This window comes from Oryza glaberrima, chromosome 2 (genome assembly GCF_000147395.1).
Source record: "Oryza glaberrima chromosome 2, OglaRS2, whole genome shotgun sequence".
Lineage (NCBI taxonomy): Eukaryota > Viridiplantae > Streptophyta > Magnoliopsida > Poales > Poaceae > Oryza > Oryza glaberrima.
Window position 1 is genome coordinate 9828397 of NC_068327.1, and position 19613 is coordinate 9848009.

General features: G+C 43.0%; 2 protein-coding genes across 2 annotated transcripts; both read right to left on the minus strand.

Moving 5' to 3' along the window:
- Window positions 1–5552: 5552 nt before the first annotated feature.
- Window positions 5553–6045, minus strand: LOC127763988 (uncharacterized). The gene is made up of 2 exons (XM_052288791.1): window positions 5917–6045; window positions 5553–5812 (listed from the first exon to the last, which is right to left on the minus strand). Exons 1-2 carry the CDS (start codon window positions 6017–6019, stop codon window positions 5565–5567), a joined length of 351 nt encoding a protein of 116 aa, XP_052144751.1. The 5' UTR covers window positions 6020–6045; the 3' UTR covers window positions 5553–5564.
- Window positions 6046–6457: 412 nt separating this feature from the next.
- LOC127763987 (protein tesmin/TSO1-like CXC 6) lies at window positions 6458–18523 on the minus strand. Its single transcript, XM_052288790.1, has 12 exons — window positions 18341–18523; window positions 18052–18202; window positions 16949–17029; window positions 16130–16307; window positions 14951–15292; window positions 14779–14855; window positions 14303–14406; window positions 12586–12966; window positions 7405–7529; window positions 7148–7336; window positions 7019–7077; window positions 6458–6938 (listed from the first exon to the last, which is right to left on the minus strand). Exons 2-12 carry the CDS (start codon window positions 18186–18188, stop codon window positions 6485–6487), a joined length of 2127 nt encoding a protein of 708 aa, XP_052144750.1. The 5' UTR covers window positions 18189–18202; window positions 18341–18523; the 3' UTR covers window positions 6458–6484.
- Between the last annotated feature and the right edge of the window lie 1090 nt (window positions 18524–19613).

Sequence of the window (19613 nt, forward strand, 5' to 3'; positions counted from 1 at the left end):
TAAACTCTGCTTGCATGTGAAACTCTTAGGTATTTTTTTAGAACGATCACTCATCTCTTTCATACCAACACCTCACTCCATCTGTCGAGAACCATGTTTATCTTCTCAACTCAGGTCCCGTTCTTTTCTCTGACAAAAGTTGGATAAAGATTAAGATTTTCGTGGCACGCTTTTCAAACTGCTAAATGGTGCGGTTTGTGTGAAAACTTTCTATATGAAAGTTGCTTTAAAATATCATATTAATTTATTTTTTAAGTTTGTAATAATTAAAACTCAATCAATCATACGTTAATACCACCTCGCTTTGCGTAAAAAACTTAATCTTCAAGCATTCTTTTTTTGTCCCGTTGCAATGCACTAGTATATGTGCTAGTAATAAAAAAAATATATTTATTGCCTTGTGATCACGTCTTATGGTCCACAATAGTAAATATGTTGTATTAATTGTTGCAACATTTATTGTTTAATGTTAGCTTCTTCTTTTTTTTACAAATGTAGATGCTCTAAGCTCAAGCCTTAATGGCACAGACAAAGCCTTCATTTTCTGATGCTGCCTTCATTTTGATTATTACTATTCACGAGCATGACTTTAGCATCTGACCTCGCCTCATCCACTAATCCTTGCGCTTGGCTTCTTTCCATATGGACCCAGGAAAATAGCAGATGTGTCTAAACAACTAGTTGAGTCAGATGTGAGTCATAAGAATAGCTATTTCGGTGTAAGCAAAGGTCTATTGTGCAATATCAAGTTGTTGTACCTTTATTCTGAAAAGAAAAAAAAATCCTAAGATATGTGCGGTCAAACCTCAATAATATTAATAGATTTCTTTGAAGAACTCCTTCACAGGTTACATTCTTCACATTTTATGTTCTTCTCATGAAGATTTAGATTTTATCTCGTTTTCCGTTAGCACATTTTTTTAAGTACTAAATGATGTGTTCAATACGAAAACTTTTTCTAGAGAAGTTATTTTGAAATATCAGATAAATCCATTATTCAAGATTGTAACAATTAAAACTTAATTAATTTTGTGCTAATGACTTTCTTGTTTTTTTCCTAGCTTCATCTTCATCTTTAGCAGAAACGAACACCATAGCTTGTGAAAAAAAGAGATAAAACATGCCTGATAGAGATTGAGGGATTGTATCGATGTCTAGAATATTATTCTTTGGAGAATGAAGGTAGTAGTATTTAGGCTGTGTTTAGTTCCACGGGAAAAAAAATTTTGCTGGGACACATCAGATATACTGATACATATTTGAAGTATTAAACGTAGACTAATAACAAAACAAATTATATAATCCGCCTGTAAACCGCGAGATGAATTTATTAAGCCTAATTAATCTGTCATTAGCAAATATTTACTGTAGCACCACATTGTCAAATCATGGCGCAATTAGGTTTAAAAGATTCGTCTCGCAATTTACACGCAAACTGTGTAATTAGTTTTTTTATCAATATTTAATACTCTGTACATGTATTCAAACGTTCGATGTGACGGGGCAAAAAAAATTGCCGGTGGATCTAAACACCCCCTTATTTTCCATTGAATTGGCGTCTATCCCTTTTATATCCAAGACTTAGGGGCTGTTCAAATTGATGTCATTTCCAACCATATCATTTTTTGGTAAAATTGCCAAAAAAAATGTCACGTTTAGTTTGTTGCCAAATTTGGTAAATACATAAGAAATCCTGCCAAAATTTTAGCAATATTGCCATCTTGCCAAAATTTTGGTAAGGTTTATTTTGGCTACAATCTGAACATACCATTAGTTCGTTGTGCAAGAATATGTTATTGCTTCTAATTAGTAAAACTGTTTTTACTAATACTCCCTCCATTTCAAAATATAAGGCTCAACCACCCTCAATTTAAAAACCGAGAAATAATTATTATCATCTTATAGTTTGAATCACTCTAATTATAAATATAATGTATGCATCTAATAGAATTTAAGATATTGAGGATGGAGGACTAAAATAATAATAATTTAGTGGGAAAGAAGTGCTAATTAATGGTATGCATTCATGTATGCATTATATTATGAAACATTTTAAAAAAATAGTTGTGCCTTATGTTATGGAACGGAGGGAGTAATACAATTAGCAAGATGCCCTCATTTCCAACTCTATCTCATCTCCGTCAAGCAGAGCAGCCAGATCTTACATCTCAAAGTATTGTGTAACACGAAAGAATTACACAGGCAATTCGAAATTAATTTCTTTTAGGCTATAAACATGATAAGTTTTCTAAAAGCATTAAAAGTTATTTCTTTGAAATGGACGTGAGTACATGACCAAACAGCACGGCAAGTGAGAACATGCTGCAGAATTCTTCTTGGGTGCTTCCACACGTCTTGCAGCAATAATTTCGATGCAATGGTGGACAGAGACAAAAACATTCGGATCAAATTTGCTCATAACCTTCCAAGTTCCAACAAATGCATGTCATGCATTTGCACAAAGACCACACAAGGCACCGGCGACTCCACTGCAGTGCTCCTGTGTCTTCTGGTATGCATGAACAGATCTGTAATAAAGAAAGAACAGAGAAATTGCATACGCTCTTAATAGTATTTCTTTTTGTGTGTGTGTGTAGATAATAAAAGTAATTGATGAAATGGTTATGTGGGCATACCAAGTTTATTTTTCTTTTACAAAAGACTAGATATTTTTCAACCTTGTCATGCCACGGCATTGTTAGGTTGCAGCAAAGTTGACATGCATTAATGACAACAGTAATGCCGCCATCTACATAGTGTGTAGCCATAGGACTAAATCACTAGAACCTATAGAATCGTTGCGACAATTTTTGTAAGCAAGTACTATATTCTAATTAATATCAACAAGTATTCTACTTTGACCACCTCTCTAACATAAATTGCACATGGCAAATGAACATGCCGTAACTAAAAAAAAGGACTTCATTTTAAAATTAAATCATCATGGTAGAGCAGAAAAACAGAGATGGAGTAACAATTATATGCAAGTACTCATATGTACGGACATTAGTTCCATCATTTTCACAATCACTTACACTTGCTGACTAATTCGCTGAACTGGTCTCCACGGCATTGCAAAACGACACGCACATTCTTGAAAAATGTAGCAGTACTCCTACATCTGTGCTGTACATGATTTCGACGTGAAATTCCATTGTAGGCGACGACTCCGGATAGACTAAAATCACCAGCCACGGCCAGATGGTCACCAATGAAACTATGAAAGACGTATAGTATGGTTTATCTGTTGGGTTATCGATTGAATCGGCAGCGCTAACTGTGAGATTTGGGTCACCGACTTGTTCAATGACATAATTTTGTTGTTCCATCATAAGAACGAAGATGATGGCCGATCCGCCGATATGTGTTCTTCTGTTTTTACGCGTCTCGGAGTTGATCAATGTGGCTGTGCACATTTGCTCGTAGGCATTTTAAAGATATGGAGCCCCTTAGGATAATGCTGGGTGTCGGGCGTCCGACGGAAGGGGAGAAAAATCGATATGCATGTGTCTGTCATTACATTCAAAGAATCTTTCACCCATATGCTCACATCTCTCATTTCTTCAAAAGATTTTTTTCTCGTAAACTATTTATCTAATCTACGATCTGATTGCAGCACTAAATTCGTTACAGTTAAATCTTTACAACAAGACCACACATGATTATATTTTGAAAAAAAATATTTTAGTTTTTTTATTGATTTTTTTAATGTTGCATATGGTCTCTTTTGATGTTTCAACCAGTAGTTTTATAATGTTTCAGCTAGTGTACTCATGATGTTTCACTATGTACGGATTAAATGTTGTAGTGGATTTTGATATTATGAAACGCGTCGCATTGCAACAAATCACCCACATATTTCGGAAACCATCTATTAAGGGATTTCGTTTTATTTTTTGTTTCACAAAAAATGTTTCATCTAGTGTACTTACAATGTTTCACTATGTATAGATCTAATGTTGTAGTTAATTAGAACATTCTTTCTTAAAAACTTTAACCACCCTAACAGTTACTAGTATACATTATTCTGTGCGGGCAGGCTAAATTAGTTTGCATGCATGCAGGCTGCGTCTGCATGCGCTGACGGAGACTGGGGTGGGCGTCCGATTTCTCCTAAAAGATCGGACGTCCGATCCGTAGACGCCCCCCCCCCCCCTAGGATTCGGTTGACAATTTCAAGCACAAGAGGGATAAAGTCCTCGTTTTCCACGCTCACGTTTTCTATACTGCTAAATGATGTATTTTTTAAAATAGTCTATTGCTTTTAAATAATTATATTAATATATTTTTCAAGTTTAAAATAATTAATAGTCATTACTCAATAAATCATAAGCTAATGGTTTACATGGTTTTACAGTCTACTTATTTCCCCTCCTTGCAAACACACCCAGTCTACTTTGACATTTTTTTTTCCTATTTGTGGCTGTAAACTTGTAACTATGTTTTTTTTTCTCGAATAACGTAATCTATGTTATTATTTAATATAATCTACCTGTTTCAAATAAAAAGTATAATGATAACATCATTTGAACGCATTGCCCACGATGCCTGGAAGCATACTTAGGTGAATGATGATACACCGTACATTGCATCTTACATCTGTTTGTTGCTCTAATATATAGCTTGGCATCATTGTAACACAAAACGCTATCTGATCCAAATCCTTCTCTGCTCCACTTGACTTGGTGTCAATATGTAAACGATACGTTTACTTGTACACATATAATAGCAGTTTCTCTGCTCCGCTGATGTTTCCATGGCAGTATATCAGTACAATGTTTTCATGATTATTATGGACAGAAAAAAAAAAACTAGTCTCAACTCTAGGTGTCGTTCTGGCAAGGCCTCTGAGAAACCTAAGAGAACTTCGGCTGGGGACGCCCAGAGCAGATAAGGCATTGTCGGATCATGCAGAGACAAACGACCATATAAGATCTGGTCATATAAGAGTTCTCACCGTGCGTATTAACCAAGCCGTGTAATCGGAAATTGAGTTTTCTAACTTCACGGCTGGGGGCTAGGGTCAGTACTTTTTCAACCAAGGCAGGTCAAGGGTCCAAGAGCCTTATCCTCCGAGAACGATTCTCTGACGACAAGGCTGGGGGCTAGGGAGAGTGTATGGCTCAGGTGACTGATCGAAGTCGTAAAGTAAGAAAACACTCATACACAACATACCCAGAGTAAGAAAACTTAGATAGATTCCTTTTCTATTTTACAAGTATTTCTTACAAGTCATAAATACTTCAAAGTATATTACATGCTTTCTTAAGATGTTTTTCTACAGGATACAAATACTACCAGGACGGCCAACGCCAATCCATGGAGCGAAAAACCTTCTCGGCGAGCGGCGCCATCGACTGTGCAAGGCCGTTGATCTCCGCGGGTGTCCTCCGAGAACGCGAGAACCCTTCACGAAGGAACTCGAGGTACAGCTGCGGGCGGTGATCTCGGATGCAGGCCAGCACATGTCCTCCGGCGTAGCGGCTTGCTTGACGACACTTCTGCTTCAGGGCCTCGTCGATGCGCTTGCCAATCCCTTCGAGCTGTGCGCAGGCCCCATTCAACTACGAGATATAACCAGCCGCCGACTCCTCGGGATCTCCGCGGGGAACTCGGAGCTCCTTGCAAACCCTCGCCATCGTCGTGCAGCAACTCTTGAGATACGAGTTGAACCACACCTCGCGACCTCGAAGAGCCTCCACGTCCTGGTCCTTCTTCACCTCCACCATGGTTTTCTCGAGTTCGGCCACCTCGAGCTTCATCTTCCAATATTGGATTCGACGATCTCGGTCAGCCAACGTGTTCTCGAAGTCTGCCCGCCACGGAAAGGACTAAGTCAAGCTACTCTTCTCTTCCGAGAACACGGCTAATTAAGTCAATCCGAACACAAGGAGTGAAGGAGACCAAGACACAAACCTTGGGACGTCATTGCCATATTCGCCTCCGCGGACGGGCTTTGACTGATCTCCTCCCGCGGCACGAACGGCTCGAGCGTAAGCGCTGGAACAATCGCCGGCATATCGGGCTGCCCGTGCTGCTGGATATCCTCGATATCAACATCTCTACAACGACAACAAAGTACTCGGAATCACATGCTAAGAAAACAAGGGAAACAGCTGTTCAGATAAGAGCAATTTGGATCCACAAATAGTTTTACAGCATGAAGATATCCTACTCTTCAAAAAGGGGGAGGATGGACTCCCCCAAGTCACCGACTTCTTCCATCGTAATCTTGCGTGCGTCATCGGCGGCCCCCCGATCCAAAGCCCTCTTAAGGTCTAGATCGGGATGCGCCAGCCTCATGCACGCAAGGACGTGGCATGCCCCGGTGTAGATGCCGTTAGACGTTCTCCTCGCCGATCCTGGTCACGTGCTTGGAGGGGATCTCCTCCATCGCCGTAGTCAGCTCCGCGAGCGACGACGTCAGCGAGAACTCATCGGGGTACGCCGGGATAGTAGTCATGACACCGCACTCCCCGACAAGTTAGTGCAGGCTGGTGAACGACGTCCACAGAGAACCGCGGATGTCGATCATGTGGCCCTCGAGCTCTGACATCCGGTGCTCAAGTCCGCGCCACTGCATCACATTGCCGGCCACCAGCTCCCTCATCTTTTGGAGGTCCTCGTGGGCCTCCGCCAGGTCGCGCGCCAGCTGGTCGGCATGCTGGTTTGCCGACAACGCCGCCGCCCTGGCCTCCTCGATCTCGCGACCTACGCCGCAAGCACCGGCCTGGAGGAGGCGCTCCATCTCCGCTTGGAGTTCCCCCCAGGTGAGGGTGTCGGTGGACAGGCTCCGGGTAGGCACGAGGCTGACGACGGGGCTACTCGGCGTCACCTCCTGGTCCTTAGCGGTAACCACGACTCCTGTCGAGGTTGCCGTAGGGGACGCGCTGGAAGCAGCATCAGTCCTGCCTTGCGCCACCTTCGCCTGCGCCATCCTGCGAATATTTGCCTTCTCTTCATGAGGCTAGGCGATCAAAACTTCGAGAATGAAAAGACCTCAAGAACGTTTACTTACTTCTCGCCGATCGTCACGAACCTCTGCCTTCGCTGAGGCGGAGGGGACGCGTCCGAGTCCTGAGTAAGATGAAATGGGGTGAGGTCAAGTCGTTCCGACTACGCGCTAAAGAACGAGAGAGAGGCTTACCGCAGAGTTCGTCGCTTTCCGACGGGTCCTAAGTACGAAGGAGAATTTCCTTCCCCTCTTTGGAACATTGCTGCCACTCGTGGTGGCAGCAACAGCAATGTCAGACGCCTCCTTGGCGACGCTTTCCTTCAACGACGCTGCCGCCTGGTGGTCCACGAGTGGCCCGATGACGTCCGTCAGAGGGAGAGCCTGCACAACGTGAAGTCACAACGCGATCTCGAGAAGAAAGATGTAAAGGAATCATCGAGTACACTCACATTAATTGCAGCGACGCGTTCGGCCGGGTTCTTCTCGCAAAGAGAGACGGGGGTGTCGTCCGCCGCTGAGGGGGCGCTGATCATCACCTGTCCGACACGGCGTCCCACGGTGTCACTGTCCAGACCTGTAAATCGAGAACGAGAACTCGATAAGTCAGGAGAAACGGATGCACTCGGAACAAAATTAGAAATACGAGAAAAAAATACCCCGAGGAGAGACCCGGGTCGTGTCCTCTGGCCTAGAGTAATCAAAGGCCGGATGGGCACGGGCCTGCAGCGGTTGAATCCGCCTACCTACGAAGTTGGCAGCGACTTCGTACACCGACAACCCCCGTTTTCGGAGATCATCAATGATGTCGATGAAAGATTAGAGGGAGGGAGTCAGGGCAGGTTTGGTGGTCCACTCTGGGATTTTGTTTGGCTGTTCTTCAGGGACAACAAGGACGGGATCCGAGTTCTCTATCTAAAGATAGAACCATCTCGCTCGCCACTTGCTGCGAGAAGAGGGGCATTGGAAGGGGATGTAACGCGACTTCAGACGATCCCGAAGTCGGAATCCAACGCATCCAGATACCCTGTTGGGTTCCATCCAACGCAACTCATAGTAAAAGCAGAAGAGATCAAGGAAGGGCTCTACTGTTGGTATTTGATACGATTACAGATAAAATTCGCAAGCGCATGGATATACCGATGTAGCACTTCCCCTACGGAGTATTCCAAGGGTATCGAATCCAAGAGAACGTGTGTGATCAGAGCTTCCTCCAATTCATCCAAAGACACCAAGCAAATGATAGGCCAGGATAGAGAGGATTGACTAGTGAGAAACAATGTCTAGGGAAAGCTTAATTTTAATCCTAACGCAATACTTCAGGCATTGGTAACCCGTTGTTCCTAGATGTCGCTCTACTATGTAGCCGGACAGGGAGGACTCTTATAATTCAGCTCAAGCTTGGAAGTGTATGTGTAAAGTGAGGGAGTGAAGCCTTTATATAGAGGTAGGTATGACGGTTAGTGAAGGGGAAATATCCGAACTGCCCCGCAACCGTCATTGGGAGAGCATCTGGAGCATCCACGCCAAACCCCAGGATCAACGGTGATCAGGGGGGTTCGGCCGAACCAGGGGGAACAAAACCATTTTTAATGGATTCTAGGGATTTTTATGAATTTACTGAGACTTGAATGGACTTAAACGGACCTCGGATGAATTACTTATGAATTTTAGAAGATAATCTGTGTTTTTACTAACAAAGAAAAGTCCTTAATCAATTTATTGCGCAATAAATCCCCAGGGCTGACGTCAGCAAGGGGGGGCACCGGCAAGCAGGCCCCGCATGTCAGCGGCTCAAGAGAGAGGGAGGGGGCGCCGGCACGCAGGCCCCACGGGCAGCGGCACAAGGCGGAAAGAAGGCGCGGTTGGCGGCTCGGCACGACTCAAGCCGGCCGGCCATGGTGTGGCAGCGGCGGCGCGCGGCCACCGGCGGCGACCGGCGAACGGCGAGGCGGCGGCGACCGGCGCACGGCCGGAGCGGCGGCGCGGCCAACGGCGGCGGCGCACGCGGGAAGGGAGAGAGAAGGAGGGGAGGGAGTCCTCACCAGAGGGGGCAGCGGCAACCGGCGGGGAAAACGAGGGTGGCGGCGACGATCGGCAATGCCGAGGCGCGGACGGGCGGCGGTGGCACCCTAGGAGAGAGCAAAGATGGGTTAGGGGTGGGGTAAGTGACCACGGCGGCCACCATTGTTGACCGGAGACGGAGGGGGATGGATATCTCACCGGCTCGCGAGGGAGATAGGGTTCCGATGGGGTTCCAGCGACGCGAGGCGGTGGCCGAGATGACCCGCGCGATGACAAAGCTAGCGGCGGCGGCGGCTCTAGCGGCGGTGGTGCGCGGCTGAAATGCGGCGGTGAGCGGCGGAGCTCGGGAGAGCGGCGCGGCGACGATAGGAAGCACGGGAGGGCGCGGCGAGTGAGGGAAATGGGAGAGGAGGTTTGGGGGAGTGTTTTTATGGGTGAGGGAGGGGTGGACGTGGCCGGGGATGGCCCCTATTGCGGCAGCGACGTGGGGGAGTGGGGAGGAAGAGAGAGAGATAGGAGAGACGGGATTCAAACCGAATCCCGGCCTCTAAACGGGCGTGCGCGCACGGGAGAGGTGGAGGAGGTGGGTGGCGACGTGGGCGCAAGCGCGGGGCGCGGAGTGGGCGCGGAGGAGGCGGACGACGTGGGCGGCTGGAGCAGGCGGCGGCGGTTGCCGCTGGGGCGAGGGCGGCGGGAGGTTAGGGATGACCGACAGGTAGGGCCCACCTATCGGCGCTTGAGAGAGAGGGAGGGAGGGAGAACTTAGGGGAGGAGAGGGGAGGAGCGGGCCGGCCCAGCAAGGAGGGCGCGTGGGAGGGAGGTTGGGCCGACGGCCCAACAAAGAAAAAGAAAGAAAAGAAAAAGGAGGAAATGGAAAAAGGATTTCCTGGGGGTTAAATATTGCACTTGCTCATTTTTAATTGGTTAAAATTATTTCCAAGGCTCTAAAAATTCCACTAAAAATCCTGTTAATATATTGCAACATGGGGAACTCAAAAAAAATTCCACCACGCCATTTCCGATTATTAATTGCATTGATTAATTAGGGATTCAACTCTAGGTTAATTAAACAATTTCTTCGAGCAATTTATTTAACCAATTTTTTTTAGCAAGAAAAGGGGGAAACTTCAGGGCGTGACACCTTCAGTCGGTGGACTCCCTGGGCTCTCCTCTATCCATTTCTCGGAGTTTTGGGTTGATTCACTAATGTTTTAATGAAGTTCACAACCCCTCCTTGTAAGGATGCATAATTCTCCTCACTTTAGTCCGATTTTTCTCCCAACACCGGGGTTTATCATCTGCATACAAATATACACCAACACTTGTGGAATATGTGAGATTAAGCACCTATCACTATGTTGGATGTTTTATTATCTGATCTTTATGCAGATGTTGGCGGTATAGAATTGACATTTAACACCCGCCAACATCTACCCCAATGTAGGCCTCCAAAGATGAGAAAAGATGCTAAGGAATGCGATGGAGTTGGGGTTCAAGTGAAGCAAAGAAAGAGCATAGAAGTTCAAGACAAGAAGAAGAAACTCGGAAGGCAGAGGAATAAAACCGCAAGAAATATAATCCTCGACCATAACCATGCGGCCCAAGATGGGTTCAGGTTCTATACCTCCTGCCTCCCTCTGCATGGTCCCCCGACCAGGGAGGGCACCGTCGTCTTGTAGCTTCTTCATGGACGCGATGGTGGAGGTAGACTTTTCAAGATCCATCGCCGCCGGAGGATCGCCGGAGAACAAGACGGAGGAAATGAGCTAGCGTTTTCTTTGCGGGAAGCGGAGAAGACGAAGAGCGCTAGGAAGCAGGAGAGTTTTTGGCAAACAGACTTCAAATGGATTCCCAAAATCCCTTTAAATAGGCGCACTTCCGACGGTGCGTATCTCAAGGAAAGGAGAGAGATTGCCATTGGAAAATCCTGGGTCCATTGCGCGGCAGTTTTTAGACTTCAATTTAAATTCACTCATGACCGTTGAACTTCATGCGGTGTTGTCGATGGCTCTTCGTCTCTACGGTTTTCACACCGAGATCGACCAGATGAGAACGACAACAATTCCGACATCAGAAGTCGCAATCGATGACATGAGCTCATTTAAGCAGAAGTCGGGGGCTACTGTCAGGGTTACGGATAAGGTATACCCTCTATCCTTGGATGTACGTTGTATACAGATACGGTATACCCGCGCGTATACGGATAGTTTCCGTATACATTAAGAAAATCTATCAGGTGATATATATGGTATCTACGGATGGAAAGAGTTCTACTCGGACAATACTAGGTCTTTATCATATCGTGAGGGGTCCGATATCTCCGAGTCCTACTTGGAGATCAACTGACCCGCGGTATAAAAGGGACCCCCTAGGCAGGACCTAAAGCATCGAATATCACCGCCAACATACCCACCACAGCCTACGGAGTCGGAGCCTACAGGACCCAAGTCACTAGGAGATCTAGTCGGACCAACTCGACTACGGTCTCGTCGGTATCATCAAGTTCTGTTATTCCCTTTGTAATCTGTGGTTTCCATCATATAATCCCATACCAACTGGATTAGAACTATTACCTATCAAGAGGCCTGAACCAGTATAATCCTCGCCTTTTGTTTGTTTGATGTCGTATTACGTAAATTCTCGTTCCAACGGACCCCAATACCCTCTATATCCGGTCTACGGGTATCCCCCATCGACACTAGTGACAACGGCTTTTCACAATTCCCAGAAAGACAATTTCGAAGACCCAAAAAATCAATTGACATTTTATTGAATTGATCAATACATCAGTGAAAGTGTTGCTTTGCTACACTCAATGAACAATGATCGATTCTACAAAGGCCGGTTGCCCAAATTAGGCAACGAGGATTATACTATCTATCTTATCCATCCATGTACAGAGGTGATCATTTACAGTGCAGTGTGTATCTAATACTACTACTTAACCTCCACTTTTTTCCTTTTGTTCATCATTTGACATAGATGTTTGATTATTTCCAAGGGTTTCAGGACAACTGGAAGACATAGATTTGTCTTGGGAAAAAACAGTTGTTGCTCCATGATGCCTCCGGGAATCCAATTCCATTGCTGTCTCTAACGAGAATTTGGTTGCTGTGGCACCGACCATTAGGTTCTCAGATTTATTGGAAAGGCAATCAAATTAAAGATATTGCAGATCTAATAACCAACACATTCCAATAATAAAGGTAAAAGCAGAAAAAAAATCACTAGAGAATTAGAAATGCTATTTTCTAGTAATATACTGATATGTGAGGACTATACGAAAACGACAAAAGAAGATACAATCATGGAAAATTATTAACCTTATATAATTTTCAGATGGAGCTATTTTATAACAATATTTCTGCGTTTCATCATAAACATCCATAGTGATCAATGAAATTTTGAAGTCAATGTCCATATATTCTAACTGTCCAGGAAAGCTTTGCTTATTTTTTCAAAGATTTGATAGTCTTTAAATTTATCATAATATTTGATCTCTTATGCCATGGCAAAGTATGTGTGAAATTAACATTTTAGCAAACCGAACACGATGTGCTATCTAGGATCACAAATTCACAATAACAGTGTAAGCAAGTTGCACTCACCGTTTATATTTCCACGTGTGATAAGCACACGAAGATAATCTCGCAGCCCTGTCAATACTATTCTTTCTTGATCAGCATTTAGCTCAGAAATATCCTGATCACGTGAAGGCACCACAAATGGACTTCTATAATCCTCATTTCCGAATGTAGTATCCATTTCATCACACATTAGTGCTTGTGTTCCTGGTGATGCAGGCCTAGAATCTTTAAAAGAGTTAGCTAGATGGGGCTCTGTTCCATTAATGTTCTGACGATCTATACAGGCCTTGTTTTGGATGTCCTTTAGAGAAGCTTCCTTCAAGTTTTGCTCTTTGGTCTTATCATTGTTTATTTCATCATTTGTCTGATATTGCTTCTCTGCTTGCATCTCCACTTTATTGCCTGCAAATATGAGCAATAATATTTGGATTTGAGCACAAAATTACAGTGAACCTAATCACACACAACTTACAAAATAAGCTTTTCCTTTTACAAGTGGTATACAAAATTTAGTATGAGGTACAGTTGCTTATGAGACAACAATCACCATATCAATGTCGAAAGTCATGTCCATTCATGAGTCATGAGTGTGATAGACGTATGCCATACATTCCATTTTGTCTCTAATAAAGATATAGTACTATATATAATAAGTTTTATACATCGACTTCTATTTATCCTGAAGCTCATAGTGCTGGCACAGCCTTGCTCCATTTTCTGTTGTACGGAAATTTTACGCTATCTTTTTTTTTTTTTGCCTCTTTATGGCCAGTTGGATGTTTGCTTTGATATGTGCATGTGCCTGATTTTCGTCTGCGTTCTTATTCAAGTAGACTGGCGTAGAAGCAAAATGTAGTTCAAAGCCCACAACAATTAGCAAACTATTTGCAAATTTTTAGGCGCTATGTCCTAGAAAAATACAAATATATATATATGAATTTGTGGTTAAAAAAAACAAGTTTTATGTTTTTCTTCTATTAACATGATGTATTGATGTCCATGATCTGCTATACCAAAACAATGTTTTGATACAGATGAACCACTTTGTTGGTCGAGAATCTGGAGCTGCCAGTATTCAACCAATTACCATGGAAGCATGGCTTACTGCATGGTTGAGCCAACTATTTTTTCACATGTTACATGGATATCTTTGCTCTGACAAAAATAACCGATGGAACATCTTTTTTCATGGTTGATCAGCTTATTTCCATGAAGCACTTGATATACAAAAGTTCATTCAATGGTAGGTAGCATATGAGAATATGAAAAAACTAGTTGGAATGGAAAATGAACAGTGGCTGTGAAAAGGAAATTGTGGGATGTTATTTAGTGTGATACCACCAGGTTCTGGAGATGCTGCCTGCACTATAAACGAAATCATGATCTAGTTGCATGTGTTTTTCTAAAATCACAAAGTACTAGTTTTGTATTCCTATAAAACAGGGTTTCCTGCTTTCCAAAATGAGATTCACTTAATCGAATAACTCTTAAGAAATGAGTTTCCTTATCCTAGTAAAAATAAAAATTTTGGGAAAATAACTTCCAAAGTACATATACCAAATTGTGTTTTATGAAATCAAATGATCCAAACAATCTAATAGAGTATAACGGCAAAGTGTCATCTAAATGTCATCGCACCTCTTAATACTGATGCACACGTTCACACGGAACAAATGATTTTTCAAATTTAGGTTATTTTGAATAATTTAGCTATAAAAAAGAAGACAGGACTCTGTACCAGCTTTTGTGAGGAATGCTTCTGGTGCCTTTCTGCACGCAACCAACGCATTCTTGACAAGATCATTGACTTCAATAAGAGGGATAGTGTTTGCTAGTGGAGACCTGAGAAAATATTATATTTCATCAAAAGAAGAGACAGTAAGCGGTAGAGTATACCTCTTATATAACATATTTTAGTATAACTAAATGATGCTGCCATATAACCTTTGAGATAAACCCATGAAGACTTTCAAAAATATTAAAGTACTAGGCTGAGCCATCTGAAATGGCACTAGTTACAGGAAGCTCATGACACACTGAAACTAGATTACACATTGGCATAGTAGAACTATCTAAAAGGCCAGAAGGGACACTTGTAACCTATGTTAACTAAAGAATTAAGAACCTCAAAATGGCTTATCTGAGTACATAGACCTTTTTTTTTCTGTTCTTGAGTTATTCCCTTTGAGAAAATATAAATATAGTTCCGCTTACCTATAGATCATTTCAGATGATTTGCTTTGGTAATTGCTAGCAATATCCCCTCCAAATCCTGTGCAAGAGGATGCAAGCTGTGAAACATCTGCATGGTCAGTCTAGCACATAACAGTAACAACAAATTCTAGTCCACAAAAACTTGCAGCTGGCCATACCAATTAGAACATACCGGTTGAAATTGTGCTTCTGACAAAATTTGTTCTCCAAGGGAATTTTCTTGATATTTCTTCCTACGCACTGGAGAACTTTTGTATCCTAAAGATCCAGTGGCACCATTCAGAGCAAAGTTAGCTGCTTCTTGAATGTGATTTCTATCAGATGCATTTTTCATTTGAACTAAAGCTTTTCGCTCTTCGCTTCCTTCAAAATTCTTACAGTCCTGACATCTACAGTTCTTAGAGCATAGGATGTTTGCTTGGAAGCATTCACAGTACTTTTTTAAGCACTCTGACTTCCTGCAGTGACAGCCCTTATTGTGCTTTGGTATCGGAGGTATTGCTTCAGAATTATCCTGAAAGTCACATAAGACTGTATAAACACATGTAGCTCAAGGTCAAAAAAAAAAAACGGACTTGGCATTTTAATGGGGAAATAACAAATTATTCCTAAACATTGGAGTTAGAATCATTTTTAGTGTTTAATTTCCAGAATCCTGCTAAAAGATGGGACAAGAGGACATTAAAAAAAAATGAATGGATTAATTAGTACTAATGGAACATTAAGAATTATATAACATTACCCACAAATCCAAGATCACTTTGGTATTTTATATTTTACTTAAACCATGTAAAGAAATATTTTAGTATTGCAGTGTAAATGAAATGAAGAGCATAATTACATTGTGCCTGCGTAGAAATGTACATTCAATTCAAGGACAAAATAAAGTGCGTGAATTCAAAATAAAAATGAAAAACTATAAAAAGCAGGGAATAATGTCAATATGACATGAAAGCTCTGGATGCTGACTGTATTGAGCAATCAGGGGTAGGTGTATGAGATTATGCATAAAACCATACCAGTAAACCACATTGAAACTTACATTGCAAACTCATTTATCAAAATAAAAATGGAATAGAGGGACACTATCATGGCCATTTTTAAGTCCTTGTCACAACCGAAGCAAGATAATGAAAGGTGTGTACCAAAAAAATAAAGCAGAGCTGTTGGTGAATTTGTTTCATTTCATCTATATAAAATTCATTCAGCTCATGCATGTTTTGGAATTATATTTCTGGATTTGATCAGGATAACTACTGAAGGGGAAAACGAGCACTGGTTTAAGGTTACAACATGGTATAGATGTAGATAGTATGTCATATTAAAGAGTTATATTGGCGAATAGTAGTACCTTTCGAACAGTTACAGTATTTGGACTATTTTCAATTTTGGGCTGAAATGCAAGTGGATTACGGAGGAGAATTGTTTCAATAGCTTCCTTCCTTATGTTTTCATTCTCAATCTTGTTTCCACATGGTGAACAATGGCATCCATCACAATATACACGTGCTGCAAAACACTCACAATACCTAACAAACAAATATCAAGCTAGTGAGCTTGTTATAAGCATAATGGGCATGATGGTGTTTCATCATCATAAAGTCAGCTGACAACAAACATCAGTACGTTGCACTTATTGTTTGCTAGCAGTCTGCCTAGGGAGAATGTGCCTTAAAAAAAGCAATCAGGAAGAATTGAATATTATAAAACACAGAGACGGGACAATTATAATTAGAATAGCAGACAAGTGCATCAAACTCAAACTGCAAAGGAAATAAGATTACCACAAGAGAAAAAGGAAACATTAATCCCCTACTATGAACACAACGCAACAGTTATACTCCTCTTTCCACTGACTACACACACTAATGTACATGGCATACCATTTAGGAAGCTATTTAGGTACCGTTAATGATGTTGTATGAAGGAAAATCAAACGTAACTCCTACCGGTATTGACCATCATAACTGACCTGTTTCGAGATTCTTAAGATGGTACTAAACATTTACCTGAGAATACATATTGATAATAGTTGCTTGGAAGCCTACCTTTTGCAAATAACATGTAAAAGTTATCCAGTACTCTATTTCAAAACACTATATTTTCCCTTGCTGTAAACATGACACTGCATTTACAGTTTTACACCCAAAAGAAAAAAGAAGATACTCACAGCTTCAAACATCGTGAGTTTTTACAGTTACAGTGTTTCCTTTTCTTTGGACTGGCATTTTTTACTTCAACAGCTGGCTTCCTGGGAAAAGTGGAGCACTAGACTTGGTTAGCAAAATGAACATATGCACTAGATCAATGCAAAGAAACACATACATTTCTTGGAAAATATTAATGAATTTGATTTCAACTTGGAAGTGCATTTACTCTATGAAAAGTTCAAGGTAATTTGTTATCAATTAACTAGTTGATCTACAATTAACATTATTTCACTACAGTTCTGAAACGAAAATAAATAGACAATGAATCAGTTGTTTAGGATAAGTTAAGAGCAAAAGAGCAGAACGGCTAACAACTCTCTTCTGAAAGGCAAAAAAGGAAGAGCATCCATGTATTGTAGTGGAGCAAGATCTAGCTCTCAGAAATAGATTTCTTTCAATCTTGATCGCATATGTAAGTTACCATTAGGCATTTTGATAGATTTATTCATTAAGCACATGAAACAATGGAGACACATGAAATAACATGGTCTATGTTAGGTCTTAAAATATCCCCAAATTTTCAACACGATGTATCGAACTTCACCCCAGAAATGCTTAGGCATCAATCCTCACTTAGGGCAAAGTGTGACAACCCATTACCAATACAATCACATTTGTTTTTTCACAAGCACCAACATGCTTATGTGCATGCACATTTATAGACATTGGCATATAGTCACCATATCAGACACTAATGGTCGATCTGAGCTCAACTACTCATTTCTAACATTCTTAGATAAAGGAATGAACGCCGGGCAATCTTACCAATGAAAATGACACGGAGTTAGGTAAATCTTATTAGAAAAAAAAAGACAGAGTTAGCACATATGAGTCGAACAACTGGCTGCTTACAATAACATTCGAATCATGAGACTTAAAGATTCAATGTAACCAACACGTTTAAACAGAACATATTTCAGCATCACCCCATTCCTTCGGAAAAGGACACACACACCACAAGCTACAAGAATTCAAAGCACCTAAACTGATCTCCTATACCAAAAGTAGAAACAAACCAACATGCAAAACCACAAAATCCCAATTCCAGAGGGAGATTTCTCACGGCGGTGGCGGTGGTGGTGGTGGGTGCGGTGTGAAGGACATCGGCCACGGCCTCGACACCGGGACCGCCGGCTTCTTCTGCTGCGGCGGCGGCGGAGGCGGAGGAGGAGCCACTGGTGCGGACCTAACGGGCGGCATGGATGGAGCCTCAGCTGAACAAATTTCGTTCGAAACAAAGCTGCTGTTTAAGCCAAAAAGGAGAGAAGCTCTCAGATCTACCGGAGAAGCTGAGTTTGAGGCAGGAAGAGGAAAGGAATGGTGAGGAGGAGGATGCGCGTGCGCGCGCTCACCGGCGAGGATGCGGCGGGCGAGGACGGCGGCGCCGGTGGCTCTCGCGGCGCGGGGAAGCGGGAGGTGGAGACCTGGGCGCTGGTCGACGCGGGCAGATAGAGCAGGAAAGTGGAGGCCGAGGGGAAGGGGGGGAACTAGTAGGTGGCGAGGAATCAGAGGCCTATTCCGGTGGGCTATTTGGTGGTATGGGCCAACTTTAGTGGGCCAAATTATTACGTGGGCCTAATTCGTAGACTAAAATAGGTGGGCCAAATCCACTTGTGTGGTAATACGTGGAAATAAGTCCACTTCCGCCGCTTAACTTTGCGTCGAGTCTATACGATATCCCTAATCCCTAATACTAGAAATCTTTTACTCCCCAAGTGTTCAAAACTGTGTAGTCTGTGTAAAGTAGGTCCCATGGTAATATGCATTGGTAGTTTTACTGATGTGACATCCTAGTCAACAAGGAGAGAATAAAAAAAATATATGTGGGGTTCACATGTCAGTGGCATCTCCTTCTTCCTCCTCTCTCCCTCACTTCCCCATTTGTTCTCCATGTCTCCTCCATATCAATGGGCTGCCACCGACCACCCCATCCACGTCGTCCCCTCCCCGTGCCAACAAAGCCACCACCTCTTTCGTGTCGCCAGTTGTGCCCCTCAACACCCCCTCCTACGCATGCATCTAACCCTATAGCCCTCGTCAGCTAGTGGGGAAAAATCCCCACTGTCATCCAGGGGAGTGGCTCGCTCGGAAGGAGACAAGGTCGCCGTCTATGATCCAGAACTGCTCAGAGCATCCGAACGTAGTACCTGCATCGCAAGAGATCTAGAACATGACAAGGTGGTGATCTAGAACCCGGAGCTGGCACTTGACGGTGGACTAGTGGAGATGAGCGGCGAGCGATAGAAGATGGCACCAATGAGCTCTTCAAGCACACGCGACATGGGTTTTGTCGGGCACAATGGCGTGGAAGCGCGCGACACAGATGCACTCATTGCTAGCACCTAACCAAGACTTCACGAGGCGGGTAGCACGATTGACGCATACGATGAGGTTACCGGTGACCTTGGGGTCGAGGGTCCCGTTGTGGCTAGTCTTCTCGATGTGGAGGAGGTGCTTGTTCCAAGTGATGACCTCGTGCGACAAGAGGTTGGATGGCTTGTTGAGGTTTATGACACCGTAGCAAAGGTGCTTAGCGATGGGCTGCTTGAGCGGGGAGTGGGGTGTAGTGGCCATTGCGGACATTGAGGTGGGAGGAGTTGAGGGCATCGCGATGCCGCGGCAGCC